Below are 12,727 nucleotides of genomic sequence, written 5' to 3'. Positions count from 1 at the left end.
ACACACAGACATGAACTGAAGGGGGGAATGTGGGTGGGAGGGGGTGTACAGGGTGGAGGGGAGTAAAGGGGGAAAATTGGACAACTGTAATAGCATAATCAATAAAATATATTTAACAAAGAAAAGTAGTTTGGTAAACAATGTTAAAATAATTGATTTCACTAAAATTTACTTGATTTTGAGCATATTACTAACATTTTCCTCTTTTATGTTTGACTGTACTTAAAAAAATCCTTTGTGAAAAAGTAATATGACTTATCTTCACATCCCACTTAGTCATTAACCATTACAGATAGATGCAATTGTCCACGATATTCTTGTATGATAGAGAATAACAGGAATTTTCTTACTTTGTAAGTTTAAGGAGGGTAGTTACTGAGTCATCTTGATGAAGAGAGCACCATTATGCAAGACATTATTTTCTGATTATAATGCAGAATAAATAGAAATATACATGTTTGTCTTTTAGTATGATGTAGATAAAAATTCTCATATTGAAACCCCATTTTCCTTTTATGTGAAATTCTGAAATACAGTCATGTGCCATTTAACAATGGGAATATACTGTGAAAAATTTGTCAGGTGATTTTATCATCCAAATATCATAGACTGTTTATACAAACCTAGATGGTAAGCCTACTACACACCCAGACTTATGGTATAACCTATTGCTTCTGGGTTGCAAACCTGTACTGAGTGTTATGGTGTAGAAGAGTGCAAGATGAAAGCAGTCAAGAAACATAGTAAACACAAGACATATGAGACTGCTGATGGCATAACACTGCATACTGCTTTACAGCAATTTCTTTATATTCTAAAGTGGTGGTGGGGAAATAGGGACAACTCTATTTGAACCACAATAAAATAAAATAAAATAGTATTCAAAAACCATTCTTCTTGTGAAGTACATGCAAAATAATAATAATGTGTAGTATAATAAATATATAAACCAGTAACATAGTAATTTATTATCATCATTAAGTTTTATGTACTGTACATAATTGCATATGTTATATTTTTATACAACTGGCACCACTGGAGGTTTGTTTACACTGGCCTCACCACAAGTAATGTGTAATGTGTTTCACTACAACCTTTCAACAGCTATGATATTACCAGGTGATAGGATTTTTATAGTTTCATTATAATATACATATTGTCATATATGAGGTCTGTCCAGAGGTATCTAGCCATGTAATATGAAAAATAGATATGTCTGCTGAAGAAGATACAAGATACAAGAAGCATTGTATGTAGGACAATGATGTTTCACTACCCTTCAAAGTAGGCACCTTGGGACCTCACACAGTTCTCCTAATTGCCCTCAACTGCCCCATCATATTTTCCTGAATCTCATCGACAGTCTGAAATCTCTCCCTTTTCAAAGGTGATTTTAGTTTTGGGAAAAGCCAGAAGTCACAGGGTGCCAAATCTAGGCTGTGGGGGGCTGAGTCACCTGGGTGATTTGATGTTTTGCAAAAAAACTCTGCACAAGATATGATCATGAGCAGGCAAGCTGCCAGTCACCAGTTGCCCATAGCTGAGGCCTTCTGAATTATCTGAATAGTTTTTGCAAAGGAATGTTCAAGCCTCACACAAAATTTGATGCAGATTTGTTGCTCTACTTGTTCAGTTATGTTGAATGAGATGACCACTCAATGGCATCTACCGCCCCTGTTGACTAGCACACTGAAGTTGTCATTGTTTACACATGTGCATTCCAGTCTACTCTCCATGGCTGCCAGGTTGCATTGATGTCCACAAACTATTCTTGTTATATTTGCAATGGCTGGACTTGTTCCAGACAGAATTCATTGTATGTAATCCAGTATTAACTGAAATGTTATGTGGCACATAACTGTATGTGGATTTTTCTGATGTGACTTTTCCTAAATGCAAATGTTTCTGAAAAAATAAATGTAAATTTGAGTACTCATTTTGGAGTTACTCAGAAAAAGAGTAACTTAGAATGGGAGACAGAAAGAATAGATATTGGAACAGAAAAGTATTACTTGCAACACAGCCTTAGAAGAGATTAAAGGAAACAAATTTAGTCAAATAAATCCTGATGATTCCTTCCCCCCATGTCTGTTATGGGACAGAAATTTCTAGTCTGAGAGGGGCTGGCAGAACCAGGACAATGTGGCTTGGCCATGACCTCATGTGTTTTGCCATAGTGTTATCAGTGATCAAACTCAGGTTAATGATCCTGGGCATGAAGGAGGGGACAGGACAACTACTCTGATTCAGCCTCCACAGCATGTGTGAAAAAAATAATGAGAGAGAAAATTATGCAAGCAAGACAGACTTTTACTTTTCCCATAAAATCTTTTCTATTGATGTCTCACTTTTCTGAGTATTTCATTTCCCATGTCATTGATTATTTTCTTCTAAGTCCTTTATTATTCATATTTTAAACAGAGAAAAGTCTAAAAAATTGCACTGAAAACCTGTATAGTCACCACTAAATTCTTTATTGTTACTTATTTTAGAAATTAAAATGTTTTGGGGGGATAACAAATAGTTAATGAATATTTGCTAATTCCATCTCAATATGAATATTAGACAACGTTATTTGGAAGAAGAAATTAAAATATAAAGTAAAACAAAGAAAACACTAATAAACATACAGAACAATGGCAATAGCTGAAACAATTATGCAAAACTGTTAATACAAAATACTTTATTTTTTGTAAAGCAACCAAACAAAAACAAGTAATAAAGTTTGATAAACTGACTTCATAATTGACCTTTTGGATTTTGTGAATTGTATCATTGTTCCAGAGAAAATTACCTGCATACATAATATTTTCAAATATTTTGATAACATTTATTTCTTAATAGGTAATTAAACTTCCTGTGTGTTTGAATGATCAAAAAACCCACGTGAGACATATTCAGCTTACCCCTGAATTTCCAGTTTGTTTAAAGGCTGAAGCAGGGAATACAGAATCAGGTGTGGAAAGTACAACTGGACTTTCAGGGAAAGAAAAAGAGAAAAGCATTTGTGCATCAGTGAATAATAACGTTAAATCCTCCTTACACTCTCCACAGGGTAAGTTGACTTGTTTTCTGTATTCTCTTACTAATATTTCAAGTTGTGTTATAATACATAAAACTAGGTAATGTTTTAATTATTAATGCATTTCTTTCTATACCATGCTGTTTAAGGAGAAGATAATCATGTAAGCATGTTTGTTTTCATATTAAATAACTATTAATCATGTAATTAAATATAAGATTACTTCATGAAAATGTAAGTTTTTTGTTTTCTGGGAGATAATTTTACTTTTTTTGACTCTTAGTTATAGATTTTAATTTTTCTTGCATGCCTGTAAGAGTGATAATCAACAAATGACTATGAAAGAGAAAATATTCTGAGAAAAAGGTTCCTAGATAATACAGTTTATTAAATAAGTCTCTGTTTTTAAAGGTTGGCTTAATCAAGTGTTAAATAAGCAAATAATGTCCTTTGAAATATTCAATGTGAACAAGTTTCAATTATTTTTTTGCAAAATAATTATTTTATATTAGTAATACTTGTAGGGGGTAGACTGTTAGTAGTTGCAGTGATAATAGCAATTATAGTATCATCAGCATCAAACTAACACTGGAAGTATTACTAGTAATAATAATCACATGTATTGCATGTTTTTAATGTGCCAAGCACTGTGAGAAGTTTATTCTTTGAAATTATCAAATATTATAAACATACTGTACAGAACATAGCATAACATATACTGGTACCTAGTACCCAGCTTTGTCCATTCTTGCTATTTTGCCATATTTGCTTTACATTTTTTCTTTTAAAATTTACATATTACGTGTAATGAAAGCTCTCTGTAAATTGAAGCATGGTTGTATCCCAGACCTCTTAGAAATGTTACTAATCCTTCATACATTTCCTACATGTGTATGTAATTATAAACAATACATATATTTTTTTGCTTTAAAAGTTTATATAAATATACCACACTTTACATTTTCTGTAGCTTTATTTTCTCTCAACATTATCTTTGAGATTTATACACATACATGACACATATTTTATAGATTTCTGGTTTATTGACTTCATTGCTCTATTGAATTCTTTACATGATTGTAGCAAAATTTGTTTATTATTTTTATTTATATTGTTCTCAGTTTTACTCTCTTGTAAACAAGGGTCCAATAAATATTCTTGGATTTGTCTTTCTTGGGAACGTGGTTGTGAATATCACTAGAGTATATGGACCCAGGAGAGGAACACTGAATCACCCACAGGGCATACCCTTCTTAAATTTATAGCACATTCAAATGTGGTATAAATGTTTGCCATCCAAAGTAGTTGTGTTAGTTTACCCTCATAATAGCTGTGTAGGAGACTTTATCTGGCTCATATTCTACCAATTCTTATTAATGTCAGTTTTGCCAGTTCATTTACAGTGAAATGATACCATATATTCTAATTAGAATTTCCTCGAAAACAAGTAAGGTTGAACATTTTGTTCCACATATTTCTGTTGACCATGGTTTTATATTTTGTGGATTGCTTGCTCTTATACTGTGTCCACTTTTCCTTTGGATCACTTTTTTCCCCCTCGTTGACTTATAAGTGTCCTGGTGCTGTTTTTGTTTTTGTTTTTAAAGTGGGATGAGTGGTGGGAAATACTTGATTTTAGATTCAATTTTTGATTGTCATTGTTATTTAATTGCTCTATTATTAATTCATTTAAAAAACTAATTGGGACTTTTGGCCAAGATGGAGGCATAGGCAGATGCACTGTGCTTCCTCGCCCAGCCAAAAGAAGGACAATAACAAATTTAAAAACAAAAAATAACCACAGCTGCCAGTAAATCAAACTGTATAGAAGTCTGACAACCAATGAGTTAAAGGAGAAACATTCAGTAGGAGGGGTGGAGATGGGCACCTGGGGTAGAGAGGACTCACAAGCAAGGCAATGGCTGGCAGACTAGGCGGTCCCAAGTTCACGTGCAGATAAACTGGGAGGAACAACTGGGGAGTGAGACAGACTCCACAACCCAGGGTTCCAGCATGGGGAACCCTCACAATAGAGTTCGTTGGAGAGACTCACAGGGTCCTAGAATATACACAAAAGCACTCGCCTGGGAATCAGCACCAGAAGGGCCCAATTTGCTTGTGGGTTGCAGGGAAAGTGACTGAAAGCCTGTGGAGAGCCAAGCAAGAGGCATTGTTTTCTCTCAACCCCCTCCCCCACATACAGTGCCACAACAGTGACCTGGGTTGCCCCGCCCTGGTGACTACCTAAGGACGAACCTCTTACAGGCATGCCAAGAAAAAAAATGGCCCAAATGGAAAAATAGATCAAAGTGCCAGAAAAATACAACTAAGCAATGAAGAGAGAGCCGACCTATAAGATGCACAGTTTAAAACAATGGTAATCAGCATGCTCACAGAAATGGTTGATTATGGTCACAAAATAGAGGAAAAAGTGAAGTATATGAAAGGTGAAATAAAGGAAAATGTACAGGGAACATACAGTGACAGGAAGGAAACCAGAACTCAAATCAATGGTTTGGAGCAAAAGCAAGAAGTAAACATTCAACCAAAACAGAATGAAGAAACAATAATTAAAAAAAAATGAGGAGAGGCTTAGGAACCTCTGGGACAAATTTAAATATTCCAATATCTGAATCGTAGGGGTGCCAGAAGGAGAAGATAAGAACAAGAAATCGAAAACTTACTTGAAAACATAATGAAAGAGAACTTCCCCAATCTGGTGAAGGAAATAGACTTTTAGGAAGTTCAGGAAGCTCAGAGAGTCCCAAAGAAGTTGGACCCAAGGAAACACACACCAAGGCACATCATAATTATATTACCCAAGATTAAAAATAAGGAGAGAATCTTAGAAGCAGCAAGAGAAATGGAGGCAGTTACCTACAAAGGAATTCCCATCAGACTGTCAGCTGATTTCTCAAAGGAGACCTTGCAGGCAAGAAGGGGCTGGAAAGAAATATTCCAAGTCATGAAAGGCAAGGACCTACATCCAAGATTACTCTATCCAGCAAAGCTTTCATTTGGAATGGAAGGGCAGATAAAGTGCTTCTCAGATAAGGTCAAGTTAAAGGAGTTCATCACAAAGCCCTTATTATATGAAATGTTAAAGGGACTTATCTCAGAAAAAGAAGACCAAAAATACAAACACTAACATGACAACAAACTCACAACTATCAACACCTGGACCTAAAATACAAAAATGAAAACAAACTAAGCAAACATCTAGAACAGGAACAGATTTACAGAAATAGAAATCACATGTAGGGTTATCAGTAGGGAGCGGGAGCAGGGAGAAAAGGTACAGGGAATAAGTATAAATGGTAGGTACAAAATAGACAGGGGAGGTTAAGAATAGTGTAGGACATGTAGAAGCCAAATAACTTATGTATTGCCCATGTATGACCTATGGATATGAACTAAGGTGGGGGAATGCTGATGGGAGGGTAGGTCCAGGGTGGAGGGGAATAAAAAGGGAAAAATGGGACAACTGTACTAGTGTAATCAGTAAAATATATTAAAAAACTAATTGGATTAACTTATTCATAGTATTATATTTTATTTTAAAATTATTTCCTTTTGCAGTACTCTTATTGGCTAGATGATACATTCACAATTGTTCAAAATAAAATCTGCCTCCCACTGCTGTCACCCCCAGCAACCTAATTCTTCTCCCTTGAGTAAATTAACAATTTTTTGTGCACTACTCAATAGATAAGTAAATATATGTAATTATAATTTTGAAATACTGCTAAATCTGTAGTTATATTACTCTTTTAATTACTCACATGAATTAGTGCATGACATTTTGCTTTTCTATATCAGTCCTACTTGAGTTTTATATTTTCATTATTTTTTTAAAAAACATACAACAGCTCATTTGCTTCTGTTAAGACTATTTATTGATATTTTGTTTTCTATGTATTTATACTCTTAGCTTAATTATTTCCTTACTCCTATATTCTTCAGGTTTTATTTGGGTTACTTTTAAAAAACTCCTTGATATGAAAGCTTAACTTATTTATCTTTAGTGTTTATTTATCTGATAGTTATGGGTAAAATCACCAAATATGATGGGCTCTATTCATTTTTACCTGTAATTCTGTCAGATATTGCTTTATATATTTTAAATCTGTTGTTAAGTGAATTCAGGAGTTTATGATTGTTAAAGTTTTATGGTGTTACTATTTCTTTCATATAGATAGTTTACTTCTATATGTCTGTAAATGTTTTTGCATTTATATTCTAGTAATTCTGTTATTAATACTACTATCTGCTTTTTTGATAAATGTTCTCATGGAATGAATATATTATTTCTCTATGCTATATTTTAAAAATTAAAACTCATTTGCAGTGCTCTTTTGGGTATGTCTTAGCAGCATAAGTTTAGATTTATTTTTGTGTTCATAACAAGTAGATAATGTGTATTTTAATAGGTAAGTTTAATTTTTTGTAATTATTGCTTTCTGTTATAGTTGTACTTGTTAATAACACTTTATTTTGCATTTTGTCTTCTATATCTTTGCATTCAAAAATGCTTTTTTTATGAATTTCTTTTAACCCAAAATAATTATCTTTATCCTATTTATCCTCTGCTGTTTATAATATATAATTTTTATTGTTAATTATTATAGACATTATCCTTAATTTTGTCATCTAAATATTTAAATATAAGTTATCTTTACAAATCTGGGTTTATTTGGTGCTTCTCTTTGTGACTGTGGCAAGGGCTTTTGGTGCACTTTTAACTACCCATTAAACACCTCCAGGTACTCTCACACTAGTATGGGCTAGGCTTTCAGTTTCTTTTTTTAATTAAGCAAAAAAAAGTAGTTATATTTTTATTCTCTATAGAAAATAAATTTACTGGCACATTTGGTCAATATCTGTACTTCATGATATTTTTAATATAGTCTGTCTTCACTCTGGTTCCCTTTTCCTTCTTGTTGAAATAAATACTTAGTAATTGTTATTTAGAGTTCGGCTCTGTCAATGGACAACTATTTTAGCTATTATATATGCCTGAGAAATCATTATTTTTTCAACTGTTGATATATTATTTATTCAGGTATAAAATTCTAGGGCAGTAATAATTTTTCCTCACTATTTTATCCACTGTCTTTTTATATCTATTGTGAGGATGAGAGATTGCTATTAAGTGAGTAGCCACTGAAGGATTTTAAGAAAGGAAGTGATGTATTGCACTTTCTATTTTAGGAAGATCCCTCTCAAAATTTTTAGGAGGGTTTATTTGAGGAGGGCATATCTAGAAACAAAATGTTTATAGAACAAAGTTTATAGTACAGGCAACAGATGAGGACCTGAATTAAAGCAGAGATGTTCAAGTTGGAGAAGAGACTATATATTTATAAAATAATAAAGAGGTACAATACAACTGACCATAGAACTAAGGATAAAAATGTTCCTGTTAGCCCTGGCTGGCATAGCTCAGTGGATTGGGCGCAGGCTGAGAACCAAAGTGTCCCAGGTTCGATTCCCAGCTAGGGTACATTCCTGGGTTGCAGGCCATAACCCTCAGCAACCGCACATTGATGTTTCTCTCTCTCTCTCTATCCCCCTCCTTTCCCCCCCTAAAAATAAATGAATAAAATCTTTAAAAAAAAAAGAATGTTCCTGTTGATTAACTGGATATGGATGGCAAGAAATAATTAAAGATAATTCCTAATTTTTTAGCATGGGTTTGTTGATTGATACGAATATCAAACAGCATATGATAAGAAGTAAAAGAGGGAGGGGCAAGATTAGGAAAAAACTCATGTTTTTTCCTAATGACTTTGGACCTACTGTTATTATATTGCATCCAAGTACAATGTTCAGGGGATCTTTGGGGAAATGTATGTGAAGCTCAGGAAAGAGTGGAGAGTAGGAAAGGAAAATATGTCTATTACAGAGGCATAAACACATGAACTGTAGCTGGCATGGTTGAGTTCAACCAGGGAGAGAATGAGAGTGATAGAAGTGCTGGGTTAGGGAATAATTTAAGGAAACAGCAATGTTTTGTGTAAGGATGTTGTTTCTACCATAATGACCACACCCAAAACCTGTGTTATTTGACTTTTTAGGTGACATCTGCCTTCTGTTTTTGTTTTGCCTACCAGCTGGTCCACACAGAGCTTCATGTTCATTCTCCAGTGATAAATGTTTCTTATGACTGGAGTTTTCCAAATTTCTTAGAAATTATGCCTTGTTGGTTCAAGTAAAACCCCACTGGTTGCTAGGCTCAATTTCTAGAGTCCTTGCTTCCTTCGCTAAGAGGCAGGTCCAGTAAAAGCCCTGGGCTTCCATATCCACACTTGACCTGTTTCCCTTTGTGTAAACCGCTACCATCAGCTAATGATTATGAAGATACCACCACCTCCAGAGAACTAAATGTCACTTTTTAGAGCCACATATACATGAAAACGTTTTGAAATTTTATGCACAGAATTCATATATTAAATTATGCCAACTGGCTTTAGACAAGTATTTGTGAAAATAAATGAGAAATAAGATACATAGTGAAACTAGGTAATAAATGCCAATAAATATAGGTTATAAAGCAATGTGATTAAAATGTATTGTTTCTCATACTTGAGAACTTGGATTTGCTTTGCTTGTAGTCAGAGAAGGTGAGAGGTGACCCACATCATGATCTGGTTTTGGAGGATAATGAGTAGAGCTAGCAGTCCTCAAAATGCACAACTTTAAGCTGACTTAAAGCATTCTTTGTTGGAATTTAATAGGTTTAAGGCTTTAATTTTCTATTTTAGATGCAAGTATCCTAGGTGGATAACAATAGTTGTGCTGTTGACAATATGCTCCATGTGAATAAGGGGAAAGTGGGGAGGTAGGGGCATACAATAAGCCTAAGGCAGTGGCAGTCTTTGAAAGGCTAGAGAGTGCCATCAAATGCCAGCCAATGTCAGGTTGAGCCTCTTTCCGCATGGCTTCATGGGGTAGCTCTTCTGAGGACACTGTGGCACTGTGGTGTTGTGATTAAATCTCACTCAGTTGTATCTGTAGGAGAATAACTTTTACCCAATGTCTTTCCTGTCTTTGTGTTGAATCAGTCAGGCTTCCATCGAGGGGGTCTGAGATTCTTCTTTCTGTGAAAACAAAGTAACTTTAGAATATCATTTCTGTAACCTGGGAAACTGAGCTGGAGAAGGGAAAGAAAAAATCCAAACCATTTCTAATAGTGGAAGATCATCTTCCTAAGACAGAATTAATAAATCAAGAAAATAGATAATCATGATTTCATTAGATAAAAAAATAGAGAACATTATAATCAATTTTTGTTTAAATATTAATTTTAAATGCCCTGTCAACTCTGAAGGCACTATGTGAGATACTAAAGAATGGACATTTGCAGTGTGGATGTCTTTCTTTATTTCTTCCTTTTTTTGTTTGTTCCCTTCCATATTTTAGATTTAAGCATGGAGCTAATAAAGTCTTATTTTGGAATTTTTAACTTTGAGAAAGTAGGTTTTGACTTAGTAATAATATTTCAGTGATACTGATATTTTACCTAGTTTTAAGATACTGAACAGAAGATTAGAAGCACTTACTTTTAGACCACTTTTTACCAGATCATTTTTACTTTTTAATTTTTCCTTAGGTACTGTGGCTATATTTTCCATACCTACTGCACTGTGCTCTGAACTTGGCTTCTAAAATGCAGCTCCCATTTTCCATTAAGGAAGACAGGTGACACTCTAAGAAACACGAATACTGACAGGTTCAATAAGAGAACACTATATACCATATGAGGAAGAATATTTCATGCTTTAGGAAAATGCTCTGGAAAAGGCCAATTATCATTTGCTCTGCTCTGAGCTCAGAGACTGAAGCCTCATATTCAAAGACTGTACAGGGATATTTTACTACAATTTGGAATAAATATACATAAAAATAAAACATAAGAAAACTCTCTGAATATTTGTCTGGTACATTGCTTATATTTATTTTTCTCAGATGATTCTTAAACATATTATTAGTTGTTAATATCCCCCATGGGTTTGTTTTCTAATATATCAGGGCTGTGATACAGTATGCTGTTTCTGCCACTGATATGTTGCTAAGAGATTTAATAATGGGTAAACAAACACAACATGTGGTAATTCATTTCAAATTAAAAGTTTATTAAACTCTGGCTTGATGGCTTTCTGGCTATTTACAATTAAAGGAGCAAACATTAGGGAAAGGGTAACCACGTGGTATATGTTCATGGCTGCAACATTTCTATCTGAAAAATATGTTTATGATCTTCCACAAGCTGTCCCACACTGATAGGCTCCAGATGTAATCTGGAGAATCTACTACAGCCCCCTGATCATGGAAAAAGTGACTTTAATGTTCACTTCTAAACACACATGTACATGCATGTACACTCACACACAGCACACACATGCACACACCCTAAGAAGATTCTGTATTTAATCTCATAGTTGATGATTTAAGTGGTGATTGGATTTGCAAATAGGTAGATGCCTCAGCCAAAAAATAATTATGAAAGGCTGGAAGAAAAGAACTATAATATAACTTTTGGGTTATTACCTCTTTTAGGCTGTTTTCCTTTTAAGAAGCAAAATGGGGAAATATTTGTTATGTTTGATTATTTTGTTTTATATGTGCCTACATTGAATTAACAATGGTCTCTGGCAAGATCTATATATGATTTGTGATGGAGAATTTAATACAAGAGAGTTTTATTTTGCTACCATCAAGCACACTTCTAAATGTTGTGGGATTATTAACCAAAATAACATGAAATCCCTGATCCCAAGGGTTTACTTGAGTTCCAGGCTACTTCACACATGTCAAACAGAAGATGGGAGGGCCCATCAGCACTTTTTTACCTGCAGGACCAGCAAGCTTTCTGGGAGATACCAAACTTGGAGAAGTGAAGCAGACATAATTGGCTTAATAACAGATACTTACAGTTATTAGGTGCAATGGGCAATTTTGGGAAATGTATGCCAATCAGATTGCTTTTCTATCTCAGGCATGTTATTGTGGGAAACCCAGGAAGAAAGGAACTGCATGGAAGCACTCTCCAACCTGCTAAAAGAGAAAAACTTTTCATTGAATTTCTGTAAGACAAGAAAGAATACTATCTATAATAGCACATACTATCCTGTAAGACAGTAAGGCTTACCATACATATAATTACAATTCTATAATTCAGGCTGTTACAGAGGCCACTGTGGGACAATAAAAGTGAGTAGATTATGAAGTCATGTGAGACAGGCTACCAGACTCCCAGAAACAAATGTGTGAACATTTGAGGGCAGTTGAAATTTGCCTGAAATTCTTTTGAATATAACCCTACTTTAAATCCTATATTGGTACTATCTGAGGGAATGAATGTTAACTTCACTACCATGTCCTTGGGAAAGGCAAGCATAGATGTAAATTCTTCAGGGTAAAAATCTGGGTGTTTTTACCCAAAAGACAAGGACAAAGATGATAGTCTGTGCTTTGGACAAACAATTTGGAGTTTAAAAGGCAAGCATGATGGAAATTTTGGGGGGTAAAAGAAAAGTCATAAGAAAAGTTAAGAAGTCAAAATGGTGCCAAGAATATTTGGGTAACTATGAGGAACCTTTGGATTCCAGCATTCATGAAGGGATGGATTTGCGTAAGAAATCCAGTAAGGAAGACCTTGCATCAACCCAAAGGAGAGATGAGTAGGGCCTGCAGTAGAATAGT

The 12,727-nt window shown here is 34.4% G+C and overlaps 1 protein-coding gene across 1 annotated transcript in view; it reads left to right on the top strand.

The window, feature by feature from the left end:
- LOC123820735 overlaps positions 1-12,727 on the top strand; it is a 203,964-nt gene that overhangs the window by 142,310 nt on the left and 48,927 nt on the right. Inside the window, exon 9 of the mRNA XM_045841664.1 lies at positions 2,845-3,059. Coding sequence (XP_045697620.1) covers positions 2,845-3,059 — 215 coding nt within the window. The remainder of the gene's footprint in view (positions 1-2,844; positions 3,060-12,727) is intronic.

The sequence above is a fragment of the Phyllostomus hastatus genome, unplaced genomic scaffold (assembly GCF_019186645.2).
Source record: "Phyllostomus hastatus isolate PE091 unplaced genomic scaffold, TTU_PhHast_1.1 phas_contig_37, whole genome shotgun sequence".
Lineage (NCBI taxonomy): Eukaryota > Metazoa > Chordata > Mammalia > Chiroptera > Phyllostomidae > Phyllostomus > Phyllostomus hastatus.
The sequence above is the reverse complement of the archived record's forward strand: the minus strand, read 5'-3'. Positions and strand labels throughout refer to the sequence as shown.